The 20,486-nt window shown below is 47.5% G+C and overlaps 1 protein-coding gene across 1 annotated transcript in view; it reads left to right on the plus strand.

Moving 5' to 3' along the window:
* Positions 1-10,132, plus strand: part of S1pr2 (sphingosine-1-phosphate receptor 2) — an 11,539-nt gene extending 1,407 nt beyond the window's left edge. The window contains exon 2 of the mRNA XM_008850064.3: positions 7,547-10,132. Within this exon, the coding sequence (XP_008848286.1) occupies positions 7,587-8,648 (1,062 nt within the window). The 5' untranslated portion in view covers positions 7,547-7,586 and the 3' untranslated portion in view covers positions 8,649-10,132. The remainder of the gene's footprint in view (positions 1-7,546) is intronic.
* The last annotated feature ends 10,354 nt before the right edge of the window (positions 10,133-20,486 follow it).

The following is a 20,486-nucleotide window of genomic DNA, read 5'->3' on the forward strand; positions in this document are numbered from 1 at the left end:
CTACTAGAATGTCCCGGGTACCCATCGCTGATGTTTGGTGCCTGGGCTGCACAGGACAGCCCTCTAACTTCGAGTCCAATCACTCACTCACTCATTCACTCACTCACTCATTCACTCATTCATTCATTCATTCTTCATCTATCTGCCTCCTTTGCACTAGGCTAGCGGGACTGAGAGTGAACTTGCTCTCAGGCCTCACATGTTATTGTGCAAATGAGACAAAAAACAGGATCATTTCTGATACCAGTCAGTGTTATGAAGATAAAGCCAGGTGATCCCACAGAGAGGGTTAAGGAAGGCAGCTCCTGAAAACAGAGAGAGTGACATTTAAATGAACCCAAAAGCCAGGTGTGGTGTCTTTAATCCCAGCACTCAAGAGGCAGAGGCAGGTGGATTTCTGTGAGATTGAGGCCAGCCTGGTCTACATACTGAGTGCCAGGCCAGCTGGGGAGACTCTGTCTTAGAAAACAAACAAAAGAACCAGAAAGATGAGATGGCCCTTTGGGAAACGATTTTTGTGGCAGAGGTGGGAGGATACCAGATGAAACTTCAACAGGAGCAAAGGTGCTGAGGTAGAGATTCAAATGGCCTTTGGGAGGCTAGAGCTGGAATAGGGGTGGGTGTGGGGGGTGGGAGGACGTTAGGTGTGCATGATCCATACCACTGGGGTCCTAGGGAGCCAAGGTCGAATGTGGAGGTAGGGAGTGATAGATGCAATTAAAAGTTCATCCAGGTGCGGGGGTGGTTGGCCAACACCTTTAATCCCAGCACTCCGGAGACAGAGGCGGGCGGATCTTTGTGAATTCGAGCCCAGCCTGGTCTACATAGTGAGTTCCAGGACAGCTGGGGCTACAGGGAGACCCTGTCTCAAAAAGACCAAAAAAAATAAAAAAAGTTCCCCCTAACTGCCTGATGGAAAACTGCAGTGTAAGAGGTGTCTGACAGCCAGACAGCCACCTAAGGAAAGAGAAGGTGGGTACAGGACTATACTTGGCAAGGGGCAAGGGTAGGATGGATAGCCTTCCCAGAACTGGGAAGGGAGGGGAGCCACTAAGCTTCCCTCCACTCTTCCTCTCCCCTAATCTTCAGTCAGACAGTCACATCTGGGTCTATCTCTCTTCCCTCACTTGTCCCTCTTGTTCCATTTCAGGGCTACATGTTTTTTCTTTTTTATAGTGCCTGGAATTGAACTCAAGGTCTTACAAATTGTGCTCTACTACTGATCTACACCCCAGCCCTCCCACTTAATTAAAAAACTTCTTTGTGCCGGGAGTGGTGGTGCACGCCTTTAATCCCAGCACTTGGGAGGCAGAGGCAGGTGGATCTTTGTGAGTTCGAGGCCAGCCTGGTCTACATAGTGAGTTCCAGGACAGCTGGGGCTACAGGGAGACCCTGTCTCAAAAAGCGCCCCCCCCAAAAAAACAAAAACTTTGTTTTTTTTTTTTTGAGACAGGGTCTCATACTGTACAGCCTTAACTGGTCTGGATGGAGCTTGCTATGTAGGCCAGGCTGCCCTCGAACTCACAGAGTCTGCCTGCCTCTGCCTCCCGAGCAACTCTGTTTTTTTTTTTTTTTTTTTTTTTTTGAAAGGGACGGGGTGGTCTCCTTGTAGCCCCAGCTGGCCTGGAACTCACTATGTAGATTAGGCTGGTCTCAAACTCACAGAAATCCCCTCGCCTCTGCCTCTTGAGTGCTGGGATTAAAGGTGTGCGCCACCATGCCCAGCTCTATACTTGGCATTTAATGGATTAAAAACATTTTATTACATTTATTTATTTTGTGTGTGTGTGTGTGTGTGTGTGTATGACAAGGCACATGTATGGAGGACAGAGGACAACTTCTGGGAATCGGTTCTCTCCTTCTACCACGTGGGTCTGAGGGATTGAACTCAGGTCATCAAGCTTGGTGGCAAGCACTTTTACCCAAGTAGCCATCTCTAGGTCCCCCAGGCCTCCCTTTTAATTTTTAGGATTTTTGTTTTTTGTTCTTTGGATGGGGTCTCACTATGTAGCCTTGGCTGGCCTGGGACTCACTACATAGACCAGGCTGGCCTTGAACTCACAATGATAAACCTGCCTCTACCTCTGCCTCTGCCTCCGGAGTGCTGGAATTAAAGGCATGTTACCATGCCTGGCCTGAATTTTTAGTTTGAGACAGGGTCTCCTTACCCAGGCTGGCCTTCTACTCATTATGTAGCCCAGGCTGGTCTCAAAGCCTCTATCATCTGTCTCAGTCTCCTGTGTAGCTGGGATTGCAGGTGTGCAAACCCCCACAGCCAGGTCATTTCCAGTTCTGAGCCCAGGGCTGACTTCCCTAGTCCCTGACAGTAGATCTAGACTGCTGTGATGGAAAGGAACTGGAGACAAGAGTGTTTAGCCAGGTCTTGGAGCCTATACAAAGGGTGGGGAAGGACACCAAGCCAACCTCTATCCTCCTGGAGGGTGACTTTTCCGCTGTCTCCAACCCTTGAGCCCAGCTTCCTCTTTGTGGAGGCTCTTAACCCACTGAAGCTCCTGCCTTAGGTTAGCAAAGTTCTAGAAGGGAAGATGAGACTGGGGAGACAGGCTAGACCTCAGTTTCCCTTTCTCTAGAGGTTTGCCCTCTGTAGAGGTTTTAGCCTCAAATTTCTGCACAAGTTGGGAGCTCAGGGTTTGTCTTCTGCCCCAGGAAAGAAGACAAGACCTTTGGGTCAGTCCCTGGGGTGCATGGGCGGGCCTGGTCACATTTATTTCTGCAGGAAATGGCTGTAAATCTTGCTATTCTTGGCCAGACTGGAGAAGGGATGGCAGCCATTGTTGGGAGTCAAAGAGGGGGCGGCTAAGGGACACACCCTGAGCTACTTGCCCACCAAGTCTTTTTCCCAGGTTTGCAACTGGTGGGGGACCTTAATTCTCAATGATGAACCCCTAAGAGGAGCCCAGTTGACCAGGCCAGTCTGGAGGCGACGGAGGGGGCTGACCCAGAGGTCAGCCTGCGGTTCAAACAGCCCCACAGGGAGAATCACACAGCTCCTTAAGAGCTGAATTCCAGGAGCTCACTAAAAAGATGCAGGATTTTTCAGAGAGGATCCCCAGTTGGACCAATGGGATGCTGAGGATTTGAGGTCTACACCAATAGGCAAATTGCCCAGTGCCCTGGGATTGAAAACAAGCCAATCAGAACCCCGGCTGCTTTCAGTTCTGAGACTTGTCTTGGTAAAAGGCTGGTGTAGCCTGGGATAAGCCGGCCTGGGACTGGCTGCAAACAAGCAGAGGGCATTGGGGCGCCTGGGGCTGTGTCCAGGCAGGGGAAACAAGAGACCTCTGTGTGTGGAGATCTGGGTGGGGCAGCTGTCCCCAGGACACATACAACAAACTCTTCTCTGTTCCCAAAGTAGGACGGATATCCCTCCACATTGGGGGTGGGGGAGCAGCTGTTTCTATAAGCCTAACCCCCTCAAAGGCCAGGATGCCCCACCACGGGGGCATCCGGGAAGTGAGATGGACTGGGGGGACCCCGGAAGCCCCCCTCCCCCCATCACTCTTAAGGCTCACTAGGAACCGGCTTAACCAGCCAGCTTCTGGAATGGTGCTTTCTCTGGAAAACACGTGGCCTTTGTCCGGCTTCTTTCCAAGTACTGGCAGGAAAGAGAGTTCTATGCATGTGGCCCCTTCATACATAGAACCAAGGACCTGAGCATCCTCTGTGCACTATGCAAACCCCTCTGAGATTCCCCCTGGACCCAACCTCTAGCTGGTCATGCTGGGCCCAGTGTCTCATGTTCTCTACCCACACCGGTCCCATCCCCTGCCCCTTCCAGGACTCAGCTCAGTTTTCCTTGTGAAACAATACTCCCTGCCACACATACACACACACACAAGAAAAGCATTGGCCCCCTTCACAGCTCACATGGCTGTAGCCAGCTGCCTCATCTTCCCAGCCAGGACCTCCCGGACTGGTCTCTGGTGACCCTCCTCATTGCCTCCATCTCCATCATATCCACCCCCAGCCTTCCCTGCACCGGATATGAGGAGGGCTCCACCCTGTTTGTTTGAGGGGCTTAACACATCTGGATTGTGTTGAGGCCCTGGATAGGGTGCCAGCACCCTGCCTACCCCCCAGGACCCTGTGTCCTTGGGTAGTGTAGAATGGTGTAGATGGGAACCAGCTGTTGAGTTTTTTTTCAAAGTCAGCGTCCTCTTCCAGAAGCATCAGCACCCAGCCCTGAGCCTCTGTGTGTTGGGTAGGGGGATGCTAATAAGACATTAGCTCATATTTATTGACTATTTTCTGTGTGCTGGGTGTGTGTGTGTGTGTGTGTGTGTGTGTGTGTGTGTGTGTGGTGTGTGTGTGCATGTGCAGCTATACTTGTGTAGGACAGAGGTCAAGGATCACCTGACCCAATCTTCCTCGGACTTTGTGCCCATCCCATTGGTTTGTTTAGTTTGGTATTTTTTTTTTTTTTTTTTTTTTTTTAGCTTTTGAGATGGGGTCTCACTATGTATCCCAGACTGGCCTTGATCTCACAGAGATCCACCACCTGCCTCTACCTCCTGAGTGCTGGGATTAAAGGGGTGCACCACCACATCTGGTCTTGTTTTATTTTTTATTATTATTTTGTGTGTGTGTGCATGCGTGATGTGTCTTGAGTGTGGGTGCATGTGTGTCACCTATGGAGGTCATAGGACAACTTTCAGGAATCTCTTCTTCTACATTGGATTCCAGGATTTGAACTCTGGACGTCAGGCTTGGTAACAGGCACCCTTACCCAATAAGCCATCTCATTGGCCCCTTCTCTCTCTTCTTTCCCTGTTCTCTCAATTCCTCAGGCTCGTCTTGAACTTCTGGGCTTGAGCCAGATCTCAAACATCCTTTAAAAGTATTTCCCCATCAGCCTTCATGAAGGGAGCTTTCTGGAACCGAGATGGAGATGTCCAGCGGCTAAGTGTCCAGCACTCTCTGCCTGTCAGCTCTACCTTGTGTCCCAGGTTGCTGTCCTTCAAAAGAAATCAGGGTAGTGGGTGGTAGTGACCAGGGCTTGGTGCCATGGGTGCTCAGAATGTCACTGACCTAGGTCAGCGGGCTGTGTAAAGCACAACACTTGTGTGTAGGACAGAAGCCACTAGCCCTCCAAGCCCTGCCTGAGGCTCACTTTGTGCACAGACAGGCAAGGTTTCTAGAATTCCACGGGAACCTTCTTTCCGTCAGTCCCTTTGACTTCTTTCTTTGTTTTACTTGAAGCAGGGTCCTACTGTGGAGCCTGGGCTGGCTGAAACTTGTAGCAGTTCTCCTGCCTCTGCCTCTTGAGTACTGGGATTAGAGATGAGATGTGCACTGCTAGGCCTGGTACTTTTTTTTTTTTTTATTGAATTTTTGTGTATTTCATACATAAAATCATCTCTTTTTTTTTTTTTTTTTTAAATGTGTATGAGTGTATTGCCTGCATGTATGTGAGTGCACCCATGTCGTGTAATGCTGTGGAGGTCAGAAGAGGGCGTCAGATTCCCCTGGAACTGGAGTTAAGGACAGTTCTTAGCTGCCATGTGGGTGCTGGGATTCGAACTTGGGTCTTCTGCAAGAACAGCCAGTGTTCTTAACTGCTGAGCCATCCCTCCAGCCCCTTCTCTGCCAACTCTCATTCTCTGCATTTTGGCCATTTGTGGCCTTTTGTGTTCCTAGTCCTCTTTTGCATGAGGGAGCTTCATTGATGAGAATTGAAAGATGCCTTAGGGTTCGCCTCATCCCTTCTTCTATGTTCTGTGAATCTTAGGTGTAGAGGTTGCATTCTAGATGTACCACTTAGGCTTAGGCATTTCATAGAGAATCTCTGTGTGTGACCAGCTGATATTTCATTTTTATTTTAAAATATTTTTTATTGATTTTTTTTTTTTTTTCTTTTTTGAGACAGGGTCTCCCCATAGCCCCAGCTGGCCTGGAACTCACTATGTAGACCACAGAGATCCATTGCCTCTGCCTCCCAAGTGCTGGGATCAAAGGTGTGCACTACCACACCCAATGACTGATTTTTATGTGTATGTTTTACTTGCATGTATGTAAGTGAATCTCGTCATGCAATGCCCATGGAGGACAAAAGGGGCCATTGAATCCCCTGGAACTGGAGTTAAGGACAGTTGTTAGTCGCCCTGTGGGTACTAGGATGCAAACCTGGGTCCTCTGCAAGAACAGCCAGTGCTTTTAACCACTGAGCCATTTCTCCAGCCCCCCTCCTGTGTGTGTGTGTGTGTGTGTGTGTGTGTGTGTGTCTGTGTGTGTGTGTTGGTCTGTGTGGTGTGGTGAGTGTGTGTGTGTGTGTGTGTGTGTGTGTGTGTGTGTGTGTGTGTGTGTGTGTGGAAAAACAAACCAAATGTAAATGAGGGGCTGGGGTCTACCTCAGCTGGTCAAGTGCAAACATGAAGCCCTGGGTTCAAACTCCAGCACCTCATGAAACTGAGCATTGTAGCAAGTGCCTATAAACCCAGGAGGTAGGTGGATCAGAAGTTCATGGTCATGCTGGGCTACATACTGAGGCCAGCCTGGGGTACATGAGACCCTGCTTCAAAAAGAATAAATATTTTAAAAAATAATTGAATAAGTATCAGGATGCCTATAGGCTTACAAACAACTCTTTCTCAACAAGGCAGGAATATTGTTTCTATTTAGATGAGATATTGACCCTCAATATTTCATATATTAAATTTAATTTTTGTGGTTGAGAATCCATTCATGAAATATTTTATAGGACAAAACTGACAAAATAGAGAGCAGACCAAATATGTCAGCCAGGAGTGAGCTATCTGTCTATCAGCATCTCACTATGTGGCCCTAGCTGGCCTGGAACTCACAGAGATCTGCCTGTTCTGCCTCCTGGTTGCTGGGATTACAGGAGAATGCCACCATGCCTAGATTTAATAAGTCTGTTTGTTTGAAAGAGTGTCAAAAGCCTGTTGTGGCGGTACATGCCTGTAATACTAGCACTTCAGAGATGGAAGCAGGGATATCAGGAGGTTAAGGCCAGCTTCAGCTACAAGTTCCAGGCCAACCTGGGTTACAAAGCCCCAAAAAAGAAGAGTTGGAGAGATGGCTCAACAGTTAAGAGCACTGGCTGCTCCTGCAGAGAACCTGGGTTCTGTTCCCAGCACCCACATGGCAGTTAACAACCATTAGTAACTCCAGTTCCAGGGGATCTGATGCGTCTTCTGGTCTCTACAGGCATTGTATGATACAGGGGCACTTACATACATGCATGCAAAACACAGATACACATACAAAATGAAAATAAATAAAAACAACACAGAAGTGTTGCTCAGGGTTTATGGCGGCTGTGACTACCATGTACTAGCTCCATGACTTTGGTAAAAGGAACTGACTGACTTCTCTTGGAGCATTCTGTCACATGGGCGGGACAAGGATAAATCCATTTTCCTGGGAGGGCAGTGATCTATCTTGGAGTCACTCTGAGGACCCATCAGAGCTGGACCCTGAATTTTTAACCGTCCATGCTCAGCTCTAGCAGCAAGCAGCTGCTAGAAGCCACACTTCTAACCTGGTTCTCTCTCTCCCTCTGCAGTTCTTAGCCTCATGGCCCCCGATGGCCACTGAGCCCCACCATGGGCAGTTTATACTCTGAGTACCTGAATCCTGAGAAGGTTCGAGAACATTACAACTACACCAAGGAGACACTGGACATGCAAGAGACGCCTGCCCGCAAGGTGGCCTCAGCCTTCATCATCCTTCTTTGCTGCGCCATCGTGGTGGAGAACCTTCTGGTGCTTGTGGCAGTGGCTAGAAATAGCAAGTTCCACTCGGCCATGTACCTGTTCCTGGGCAACCTTGCTGCCTCTGATCTGCTGGCTGGCGTGGCCTTTGTGGCCAACACCTTGCTGTCGGGCTCTGTCACACTCTCTCTGACCCCCTTGCAGTGGTTCGCCCGGGAAGGCTCCGCCTTCATCACTCTGTCTGCCTCCGTCTTCAGCCTCCTCGCCATAGCTATAGAGAGACACGTGGCCATTGCTAAGGTCAAGCTGTATGGCAGCGAGAAGAGCTGTCGCATGTTGATGCTCATCGGAGCCTCCTGGTTCATCTCTCTGATTCTGGGCGGCCTGCCTATCCTGGGCTGGAACTGCCTGGACCAGCTGGAGACCTGCTCCACTGTCCTGCCCCTGTACGCCAAGTACTATGTGCTCTGCGTAGTGACTATCTTCTCTGTCATCCTGCTGGCCATTGTGGCTCTGTACGTCCGTATCTACTTTGTTGTCCGATCCAGCCAAGCTGATGTGGCCGGTCCCCAGACCCTGGCCCTACTCAAGACGGTCACCATTGTCTTAGGTGTCTTCATTGTGTGCTGGCTCCCTGCTTTTAGCATCCTTCTGTTAGACTTTGCCTGTCCTGTCCGAGCCTGTCCTGTCCTCTACAAAGCACATTATTTTTTTGCCTTTGCCACCCTCAACTCACTGCTCAACCCAGTCATCTACACATGGCGAAGCAGAGACCTGAGGAGGGAGGTGTTGAGACCCCTGCAATGTTGGCAACGGGGGACTCGGGTGGCCAGTCGGCGGCACAGTGGGACTCCGGGCCACCGCCTCCTGCCCCTCCGCAGCTCCAGCTCGCTGGAGAGGGGTCTGCATATACCCACGTCACCCACATTTGTGGAGGGCAACACAGTGGTCTGAAGAGAAGGGGTGAGCTGATAGATAACAAAGTCACAGAGAGATGCTTGGAGAGGGCTCAGATGACCTCAAGATGTCCTGCAACACCACAGGCCTAGTGGAATTTGACCATACTTCATGGCTCAGGTGGCCAGCACTGACAAATCAGATTATAGTATTGTGACTAAGGGGGGCAGGAGGCTGGAGGTCAGGGCTAGGGAATTTATAACTTGGTACAAGGATGTCAGCACCCTAGCCTACCTTCCAGTGCCTTCTCCCCTCCTTGCCACCATTTTGTGCTTTTTTTGTTTTGTTTTGTTTTGTTTTTTTAAGACAAGTTCTCACTTTGTAGCCCTGGTTGCCTGGTTGGCCTGGAACTCACCATGTAGACCAGGCTGGCACCAGAGATCCTCCTGCCTCTGCCTTCTGAGTGCTGGGAGTTAGCCATATGCCACCATTCTGGGCCCCTGCCACATCTATGAACAACCTCAGACCACTCTTGTGGAACTGCTGTTTCCAGAGAACCCAGGGCTTCCTCTCTGTCCCTCCTGGGCCTAAGTCCACAGCTTCCCCAATTTCATCAACTTGGCCCCTTCCCTTTCCTTTCATATGCCAGGAAAGGAAACCAGTGATAGGGGCAGGGAGGGGTCCCCGAATCCCGTTCTCCATGTTCAGATCTCATTGGCTTATTGCACTATTAGAGGGTGCAAAGGAATCAATGAGAGTTGGGGAAATCAGTGGGGGGAGGGGGGAGCTGAAGATGGCTTTGGGCTTCCCTTAAGGGAGATATTGGCCCATTTTTGGAACTTCTATCCCAAACTAAGCCTCCACCAGAAGCTGTTCCCACCAGAGCACCTTCCTCCTACCCCAGGTATCAGGTCCTGAAGGCAAGGCAGCGTTGAGCCCGCTGTACTTGCTTGCAAATTGTCTTTATTTTTGTACTATTTTTTTAAAAATTTGTGACAGGGTCTCATGTAGCCCAGGCTGGCCTCCAACTTGCTATGTAGCCGAGGCTAATCTTGGACTCCTTGATTCCCCCTACCTCCACTTCTGGAGTGCTGGGATCACAGGCGTGAACTGCCAATGCCTGATTTGCAAGTTTCTTGAATGGACTGTAAGGCTGGGGTGACCACCAAATTTCTTGGTGACTTTAACCTGTCACCTGACCTTGAAGAACTTCGATGACTCCTGTGGACAAATAGGTCCACTGCGGTACAAACTATATTTATATGTGTCTGTATATGTCAGCACATGGGGTCTATGACTCCTCTTCCCTGGCTGGATGTTTTTCTGACCTCTCATGTTCACGTCCATGTTGAAACTGCTGGGGCAGGGGGGTGGGTCTGACCACACTCAGACCCCATTGGGAATTGCTGGCTTATCTCTCCCACAGGGGTGGGGGGGACTTGGGGTGCAAGGAGCCAGTCGGGAGTGTGTCTCCCCTCATTTAGCTCCCCTGAGGTCCTCCTCCCACTGGAGGGGCCAATAAATGGCTTAATTTCTCTCAATGGTGGTAGTTGTGTTTTGGTGGGGACATGGACAGACATCTTGCCTGTTAGTGCCTGTGTCTGGGACGGGGGTGGGTGGTGGGTGGGAGAGTAGGAACTACTAAGGCACCTCAGCTTCTTCTATTTCCCCATCCCCTGCCACCCCTACCTTTAACTCCCCCAGAGCAGTGACTGAAAAAAACTGGAGTCAACCTTGACCTTTTCTCTTTGGCAGCTGGGAGGCTCCCAGGCTCCTCAGAGTGACTCATTGGGCTTGGGGCCTTTCTGTTTTCTTTCAAAGGGACACCCTGGCAGGTAGGCGGGGCTCATCTCCATCCTCTTCCCTGGACAGTCTCAGGGATTGTGGAGGCAGTCTTGATATACAGCAAGCACAAACACCCCTCTAGTACTTCCCAAAATGGCTGAACACTTAATCTTTCTTTTGCTTTCTCTTTCCCTTTCTTTCTTTCTTTCTTTCTTTCTTTCTTTCTTTCTTTCTTTCTTTCTTTCTTTCTTTCTTTCTTTCTTTCTTTCTTTCTTTCTTTTTTTCTTTCTCTTTTTTTGAGACAGGGTCTCCCTGTAGCCCCAGCTGTCCTGGAACTTGTTATGTAGACTAGGCTGGCCTTGAACTCACAGAGATCTGCCTGCCTCTGCCTCCTGAGTGCTGGGATTAAAGATGTGCACATATCAGACTATTTTCCTGTATGTAAGTATACCACATGCATGCCTGGTGCCTGTAGAGATCAAAAGAGGGTGTCAGATTTCCTGGAACTGGAGTTAAGGACTGAGTTAGATGCCATGTGGCACTGGGAACTGAACCTGGTTCTTTGAGGAAGAATAGCAAGTGGTCTTAACTGCTGAGCCAGCTCTCCAGCCCTCTTTTCTTCTTTTTTTTTTTTTAATATAAATTTATTTTCTCTTTTTTTTTTTTTTTTTTTTGAGACAATATTTCACTATGTAGCCCTGGCTAGCCTGGAACTCACTATGTAGACTAGGCTGGCCTTGAACTCACATAGATCCACCTGCCTCAAGAATTGTTTTTCTTGGGGCTGGAGAGATGACTCAGCAGTTAAGAACACTGGTTGTTCTTGAAGAAGATCTGGGTTTGAATCCCGCACCCACATGGCAGCTAACAACTGTCTGTAACTCCAGTTCCAGGGGATCTGATGGCCTCTTCTGTTCTCTGTGGGCATTGCATGACATGTGTGCACTTACCTACATGCAGGCAACACACTCATACACATAAAATAAAAATTAAAAAAATTGTTTTTCTTACGTATGTGTGTGTGTGTGTGTCTGTCTGTCTGTCTCTGTCTATATGTGTGTGTGTCTATGTGGGTGCGTGCAACTGAGTGCAGGTGCCTACTGAAGCCAGAGGTGTTGGCTCCCTTAGAGTTGGAATTACAGGCAGTTGTGAACTACCTGACATGAGTGCTGGGAGCTGAACTTGGGTCCTCTATAAGCAGTGTGTGCTTTGTTAACCACTGAGCCATCTCTCTTGCCCTCTTCTTCCCCTGCCCCCACCTCCCTTGATACCAGGAATTGAACCTAGGATCTCCTGCATGCTGATCAAGAACTCTTATCACCTTTTTAATTTTTTGAAGATAGGGTCTCATTGGGCTGGAGAAATGGCTCTGTTTAAGAGCACTGATTGCTCTTGCAGAGGACCCAGGTTTGATTCCAGCACCCACATGGAAGTTAACAACTGTCTGTAACTCCAGTTCCAGGGGATCTGATGGCCTTCTGACCTCCACCAGCATTGGATGGCACTGGTGCACTTACACACCTGCAGACAATACACTCATACATAGTAAAAAAAAAAAAAAAAAAAAAAAAAAAAAAGATAGCGTCTCATGTAGCCCAGGCTGGTCTGAAATTCATTCTGTAGCTGAAAATGACCTTGAACTCCTGATCCTTCTGCCTCTACCACTAGAGAGTGCTAGGATTAGAGATGTATGCCTGCATACCTGGTTTATGAAGTGCTAAGCATGGAATCCAGGGCTTTGTGCATGCTAGGCAAGCACTATAAACTGAGCCACAAGCACTCTACCCACTGAGCTATAAGCCCCCTACCTACTGAACTACAAGCATTCTACCAACTGAGCTATAAGCACTCTACCCACTGAGCACAAAGCACTTCATCCACTGAGCCACATCCCAGCCTCACTGGCCTAGCTCTTTTTGTTTTCCTTCTATTTCCCTAACTGTGCCCCAGGGATAACACCTTCCTCTACTGCCCAGAGATAAGGGGTCAGCAGCTCTAAGACATAGATCTGGGGTTGGGGAGATGATTCGGTAGATATAGCACTTAATGACCAAGCATGAAGACCAGAGTTTAGATCTCCAGGACTCATATAGCAGTAAAAGCTGGGTGGGCATAGCAACTTCCTGTAATCCTAATGCTGGGAGGCAGAGATGGGGGATCCCCAGGGCAAGCTGGCTAGCTAGATAAGCCTAATTAGCAAGTTCCAGGTTGAGCTAGAGATCCCCCTCAGTAAATAAAGTGGAGAGGGATGGAAGAAGATAGTAGACGTCAACCTCTGGCCTTTACACACCTACACCTGAGTCCACACACAATGCGGACACACACACACACACACACACACACACACACACCATAGGAAAAGGGAAGGAAAAAAAGAGATCTGAACCAGGTGTAGTGACTCACACCTGTAATCCCAGCACTGGGGAGGCAAAGGCATGAGGATCTGGAGTCCAAGTCCAGCTCACATTACATAGTGAGCTCCAGGCCAGCCTGAGCTACTACAGAGCCCTGCTTAAAAAAAAAAATCAAAGCCAACCTGATCTACATAGTGAATTCCAGGGAGACCCTGTCTCAAAATGACTACAAAACAAAACAAACAGAAACAAAAACAAAAAGGGGACTAGTGCAATGGCCCAGTGGGTAAAGGCACTTGCCACAACGCCTGAGGACCCAAACTCAATCCTGGGGACCCTCATGGTGGAAGGAGGGAACTGACTTCTGCAAGTTGTCCTCTGACCTCCACACACACACACTGTCTCTAGTCTGACCTCTCTGTCCTCCAGCCCTAGTTTCCAAACAGCAGTCATCTATGAGGTGCCAGGAGAGGGGAAATTCCAGTGCGAGGTGACTCTGTCATCTACCTACTCTCAGACACCTGCAACAGACGTTCCCATCTGCCAAAGTTCACCCTCCAGAACTGAGCCATTGAGTGCAAAATAACAACAAAACAAACAAACAGACAGACAAACAAACAAACAAACATGGGGCTAGAGAGATGGCTCAGTGGCTAAGAACACTGGCTGCTCGATTTCCAGCACCCACAGGGTAGCTAACAACAGTCCGTAACTCCAATTCAAAGGGATCTGCTGCCCTCTTCTGACCTCCTCAGGTATTGCACCACACCAGTGCACTTACACACATGCAGGAAATACACTCACACACAAAATAAAATTATAAATAAAATATTTTTTAAAAATCTCATGTTTGAGCCAGGCGCGGTGGCACATGCCTTTAGTCCCAGAACTTGGGAGGCAGAGGCAGGCAGATCTCTGAGTTCAAGGCCAGCCTGGTCTACATAGTGAGTTCCGGGACAGCTGGGGCTACAGGGAGACCCTGTCTCAAAAAGACCAAAAAAAAACCAAACAAAAAAAAAACCTCATGTTTTCAGTAAGTTTGTGATTTCGTGTTGGTTGCTTTCACAGTTGTGCAGGCTGCATGTGGGCTCCCATTGCAAGTTGAACAGGCTTGGTCGTGACCTTTCCACTGGCTGAATTTGTAAGTTTGTGGTGCTGGGTGGGGCTCAATCCTCATCATAGAACCAGAGCCCCACCCTACCTCTGCCTCTGTCCAGTGCTTGGAATCAAACTGCAGGCTTTGCACACACTAGCTAGACACTGCACAGTGAGTTAGATAGTGAGTTGTGGAGTCTGACCTCCCCCTAAACCACTCCAAGCACACCACATGCTTTATCCACATTTATCTCCCTTTAGGTGATACCATCACCTCAGGCTGAATGTGGTGGCACATACCTTTAATCCCAGTATTCAGGAGGCAGGAAGAGGGTTTTGGATCCCCCTGGAACTGGAATTGTTAGCTACCTTGTAGGTACTGGGAATTGAACTTGGGTCCTCTGCAAGAGCAGCCATTGTTTTTTTGTTTTTGTTTTTTTTCCTCCTGAGACAGGGTCTCCCTGTGGCCCTAGCCGGCCTGGAACTTGCTAAGTTTGAGGCTGGCCTTGAACTCACAGAGATCTACCTGTGCCTGCCTCCCAAGTGCTGGGATTAAATGCGTGGGCTACCACACCCAACTAAGATCAGGCAGGGCTCTTAACTAAGCCATCTCTCCAGCCCCAAGGTTTAAAGTTTAAAAAAATTACTTTTATTTATTTATTGTGTGTCTGTGGGCTTGTGTATGCCACGGCCTGTGTGGAGATAAGGGCCAAATTCTTGAGAGTCAGTTCTCTCCTTCCACCACATGGGTCCCAGGAATTGATCTCGGGTTGTCAGGCTTAGCAGCGAGCACCTTTACCCACTGAGCCATCTTGCCAGTCCAGTGTCAGGACTTTAAGATGGAACCCATGGCCTTGGGCCTGCTATGAAAGCATTTTATCTCTGAGCCAGAACCCCAAGCCCCTTGCCCATGGTATTAGACCACACAATTCTCTCTGTATCTGCTTTCAGCTGACTTGTATCAACTCAGTTCTTTTGGCATCATGTTACCACAGCAACAAGAATCTGACATTTCTATTGCTATGATTGTGAATGATGTGGTAACTTCAACATTTTGCTTCTTGATTCAGGAGTTCTTTCTTTTTCCTAATAACATCCAAATTAGACTCAGCCGTAATGGATAATTATCAATATAAATCCTACTGAACTGAGGCTGGAGAGATGACTCAGCAGTTAAGAGCACAGATTGCTCTTTCAGAGGCCCCGGTTTTGAGTCCCAGCACCCACATGGTGCCTATCAACCATCCCTAACTCCAGTTCCAGGCAATCTGATGTCCTCTTCTGATCTCCACAGGCATTGCATGACACAGCTGCACTTACATATATGCAGGTAATAAACTCATACACATAAAATAATAAATAAAATATTCAAACAAACAAAAACCAAATCCTACTGGACTACAGAAAGCTGACTTCTCTATCATGTGAAAGAGATTCAAAGAAAATTGGTCCAAGACAAGAGGATGGATGCTCACTGGCCAGCAATTTCAGCTTTATCCTCTATTCATTTATCCATCCACCCAGGGATCCATCCACCCATTCATTTATACATCCATCCATCCTTTCATCCAGTAACCCACCTACAATCCATCTATACATTTATCATCTGTCTATCTATTCTCCATCTATACATCTACTCACCTATTCATTCATATATCCATTCATCCACTTACCCATCCATCCACCAATCCATTCATCTGTCCATCCATTCAATCACTCATCCACAATCCATCTATACATCTATCATCCACCAATCTACCTGTACATTTATCCACCCATTCATTTATCTGTCCATCCACACACCTACCTATTCATGCATTCATCCACCTACCCACCTAATCATCCACCCATCTATTTGTCACCCCACATAATCCATCTATCCATCCATCATTCATCAATCTGACCTCCACCTATATATCTACCCATCAATTCAATTGCCCACCTATCCATCCATCCATACCACCAATCCTCCATCCATCTAATCCATCCATCCATCATCATCCACCTACTCACACAATCATTCATTTGTCCATCCATCCATCTACCCACCCAATCATCAGTCCATCCATCCATCCACCCACTTACCCCATCCATCCATCCATCCATCCATCCATACATACATACATATATCCGCCCACTTATATGTCCATTCATTCATCCATTCATTCACCTGCTCACCCAATCATCCATCCATCCACCCATCCATCTATTCATCTGTCCACTCACACATCCATCCATCCACTTGCCCGATCATCCATCCATTCATCTTTCCATCTATCTATCCATCTACTCGCCCAATCATTCAGTCATTTATCCATTCATCTATCCATCCATCCATTCACTTAATCATCCATCCATCCATTTATCCATCTACCTACTCACCCAATCATCCATCCATCCATCCATCCACCCACCTATTTACACAGATATTTATTCACTCATCTATTCATCTAGCCAGCAAGCCATTCACCCACTCACCCACTAATCAATCCACCTAAATATTTCAATGAGTTTCTATAGAACAAGGTGGTCCTCTGTAGAACCTGACAGCATGAAAATCAGGCACTATCTTATGTTTCATTCATCTGTCTCTTTCAATTGGAAACTTTGTCATTCCTTTGTTGTTCAGGACCTTGACATTTTTGAAAAGCAAAGATCCCTTATTTGATAGAATGTCATTCAACTTGGGCTGGTGTGATGTTTCTGCACCCCTAGATTTAGATCATGCTTTTCAGGGAGGAGGCCTCAGCAGTCACCCTGTACCCTTGCTGTCCACTCTCAGAGGCACCTGTTGATAGTCAGTCTGTCACTGGCCACAGTCATTTTGATTACTTGCAACCCCTAGTGCCAGAAAAAGCAATTGCTTCTGATCACTGGGCTAAATCAGTGTCTGTCTATCTGCCAGGCCAGGTTTCCACCCTGTGAAGTTGCTACTTCCTCTTTTTAAAAAAATTTTTATTATTTTTATTTTATATGTATATTGCCTGCATGTAGGTAAGTGCACCCATGTCGTGCAATGCCCTCAGAAGTCAGAAGAGGCTGTTGGATCCCCTGGGACTGGCATTACAGACAGTTGTTAGTTGCCATGTGGGTGCTGGGATTCAAACCCAGATCCTCTGCAAGAACAGCCAGTGTTCTTAACCGCTGAGCCGTCTCTCCAGCCCCAAATACTTCCTCCTTCTTAAGTACCCTGTGGGGAGGTCTTTGGAGACTATCTGTATCATTAAGCAGACTTTCACTCTTTCCCACCCATTTTTCTTTGACTCCATTCTTACTCAGCTGCTAGTTTTTTGTTTGTTTGGTCTTTTTGAGACAGGGTCTCCCCTGTAGCCCCAGCTGTCCTGAAACTCACTATGTAGAACAGGCTGACCTTGAACTCACAGGGATCTTCCTGCCTCTGCCCTACTGTTTTATAATTCATTTGTGGTAAAAAACCAAATAATTTTCCTTGTGGAGTATCACATAGTTTGAAATTTTGCCGGAAGCATCCTTTTATGTTATTTGACATACTCTTCCCCCCAGTGAGATTTGAGTTCATATTATTTTGAATTTCACAGATAGTTCTGGAAACTTCCATCACGAAGTGATAATGTCTGCCTGTTTCTCCCTCATGCTAGTAACTGAAAGTAACCTAGGGATTTCAGGGTCTGCCTCTTTGGCCCTCTCTGTCAATTTTTTGTTACATTAATTTTGTACATGTTTCTGTGTATGCACATATGCATTTGTGTGCCGTAGCGTGTATCTAGAGTCAGAAGACAGCTTGTGGGACTCTGTTCTCTCCTTCTACCAAGTAGGTTCTGAAGATTGAACTCAGATCATCAGATTTGGTGGCAAGCACCTTTACCCACTGAGCCATCTCACTGTCTCTCTCTCTGTCAATTCTACCTTTTGTATCTTCCCTCTTGGTTGATCATCTATAATATCCATTTCCTGGGCCCTTTCTTGAATTAGCAATTTTCAAAGGGTTTCTAATCTACTTTCCTATCTGCCAGTCCTGGGCAATTTCCCACTTGATTACAAAGCTGACATAGCTTCCCAAAATGTAGACCACTAACACCTGCCACTTTTCCCACAACATCTTTTAATTTTAATTTTTGATTTATTTTTATTTTTGTGTATGAGTTTTTGCCTATATATATATATATATATATATATATATATATATACCGCGTGTTTGCAGTGCCTATGGAGGCCAGAAGAGAGCGCCAGATCCCCTGGAACAGGAGTTACAGATAGTTGTTAGCACCATGTGGATGCTAAGAACCAAACCTGAAGCTGGATGTGGTGGCACACACCTTTAATCCCAGCACTCAGGAGGCAGAGGCAGGCACATTTCTGTAAGTTCAAGGCCAGCCTGGTCTACATAGTGAGTTCCAGGACAGCATCGGATCCATCCCTTGAAGTTATGGATGGTTGTTAGCCACCATGTGGTTGCTGGGAAGCAAACCTGAGTCCTTTGCAAGAGCATCCAGTGCTCTCAACCACTGAGCCAGGTCTCCAGCCCCTCCTTCAATATCTTAACCTGTACTACTTGCCTGTGTGAAAAATGGGAAATGGAGCCAAGTATGGTGGTGTACATCTGTCAAGCCAGTACTTGGGAAGCAGAGGCAAAAGGTTCAAATTTATTTTTGGCTACCTATTGAGTTCCAGGTCAGCCTTAGCTACTGGAGACCCTGTCTCAAAAGCAAAACATGTCAGGCATGGTGGTGCATGCATTTAGTCTCAGCACTCAGGAGGCAGGGGCAGGGGGATCTCTGCATTTGAGGCTAGCCTGGTCTACATAGTAAGTCAGGATCCCTTGGAATTAGAGTTATGGACCATGTGGGTGTTGGGAAACAAACCTGGGTCCTCTGTAAGAGAAGTCAGTGTTCTTAACCACTGAGCTATCTCTTTAGCCAGCCCCCACCCTTTTTTTTGGTTTTGGTGTTTTTTTTTTTTTTTTTTTTAGACAGAATCTTGCTATGTAGCCCAGGTTGGCTGGCCTGAATTCTCTTGCCTCAGCCTCCTAAGAGGCTGGAGTATAGGTGTGCAGCTACCCCATCCAGTTTACTTGCCTTTCTTTCTTCTTCCCTCCCTTTGTTTTTGACAGGGTCTCATGTAGCCCAGGCTGGTCTTAGATTTATTATGTAGCTGAGGATAACCTCCAGTTGTTTATTCTCCTGCCTCCACCTCTTGGGTGCTGAGATGACAGGCGTGCACTGCTACCCCAGGTTTATGCAGCGCTGGAAATGAATCCATTGCCTTGTGAATGCCAGACAAGCACTCTACCAACCAAGTCACACCCCCCACGCATCTTTCTGCTCCTATGATTCTGGGTTTCCCATCCAAGATTGGCACTATGGAGGAAACTTCTAGAAACATCCCCAGTGCCCTGGTTGGAGTCTCTCTGTGTATGTCCCAGGAAGTCTCAATGACTGGTGATTGCCTTTGGAGCATCAGCTGGTGGGAATGGAGGGCCATTTGAGGGAGAGAACTCTCATGTGGAAGCAATTTGATGGCCAGGGTGGGGTAGTCTTTATATCTACCAACCTTTGTGCTGATGTGGAAACTTGCTTGCCATTTGCGATCGGCCAGCGACTGAATGTTGTGTGTGCTCACATCTTTTCCAGAAGGTTGGTAACTCTGAGATCTGTTGGCAGTTTTTCTGAAGGGCCATAATGAGGCATGGCTACTGGCCCAAGTAAGAGACTGGGATTGGATGTGAGTAGGAAGGAAGGAAGATCACACTTAAAAAGCGGGGGCAGTATTGGTGACTTACAGGAACAGTTATATAGTTCACAAGCAGATCTGATTTCTTGAATGCATCTTAATGTTTCTAAGTTGTGACTAAATTTTTTTGTATTTTGAAACAAGGTATCCCTGGCTCAAAAAAAAAAAGCCCCAAATTTACATTTTTGAATTTCATTTCATTTCATGTGTATGGGTGTTATGCCTGCATGTAAGTGTCATGCAGTGCTCATGGAGGACGGAAGAGGGCATCTGATTCCCTGAAACTGGAGTTACAGGGATTGTTAGTTATGTGGGTTTTGGGAACTTGGGTCCTCAGTGTTCTTAACTGCTGAGCTAGCTCTCCAGCCCCTATATTGAGATTTTATATTACATTTCCTGTTAACAAATAAACTCTGGCGGTTGAACCAGCCAAGTCTTGTTCAGTTCAATATCATTTTGGGTGAAACATCTCTTTAACTCTCTTGCCCCCACAACAAAGAAGGGATGGGCCTGACTTTGAATTTTAAGGAATTCTGATTGAGAGCCAGCCTTTTATCAGGTCTGTGGGCCACCATGGGGGCTGTGGCTACAGTAAGCTGAGAGGTCACTCCAGTGTGTCTAGTGAGGATCATGTTCAGATGCACCTGACTTCCCAGCTATAGGGAGGTGGTGAGGCTGGAGCTCAGGATGGGGAGGTGGTCCTGAGGGGCAGGTCAGCTGCTGATTCATGGATTCAAAGGCTCTGATCAAAACTGGCAGGTGCTGGCAGCTAGCATCTGTGATGCCAGGTTGGGTGCTCTGGGCTTGCTCAAAGGGCCCGTAAGAAGGAGGTAATTTTGCCCAGTGCACTTGAGAGTACTGGGCTTTCCCTGGATTGTATTTGTGATTTGGGTAAATCACTTAAGCCTGGAGAGGGTGTGTGTGTCAGGAGGAGGCTGATTTTTTTTTTTGT

This window comes from Nannospalax galili, unplaced genomic scaffold (assembly GCF_000622305.1).
Source record: "Nannospalax galili isolate Female #2095 unplaced genomic scaffold, S.galili_v1.0 scaffold1685, whole genome shotgun sequence".
NCBI lineage: Eukaryota > Metazoa > Chordata > Mammalia > Rodentia > Spalacidae > Nannospalax > Nannospalax galili.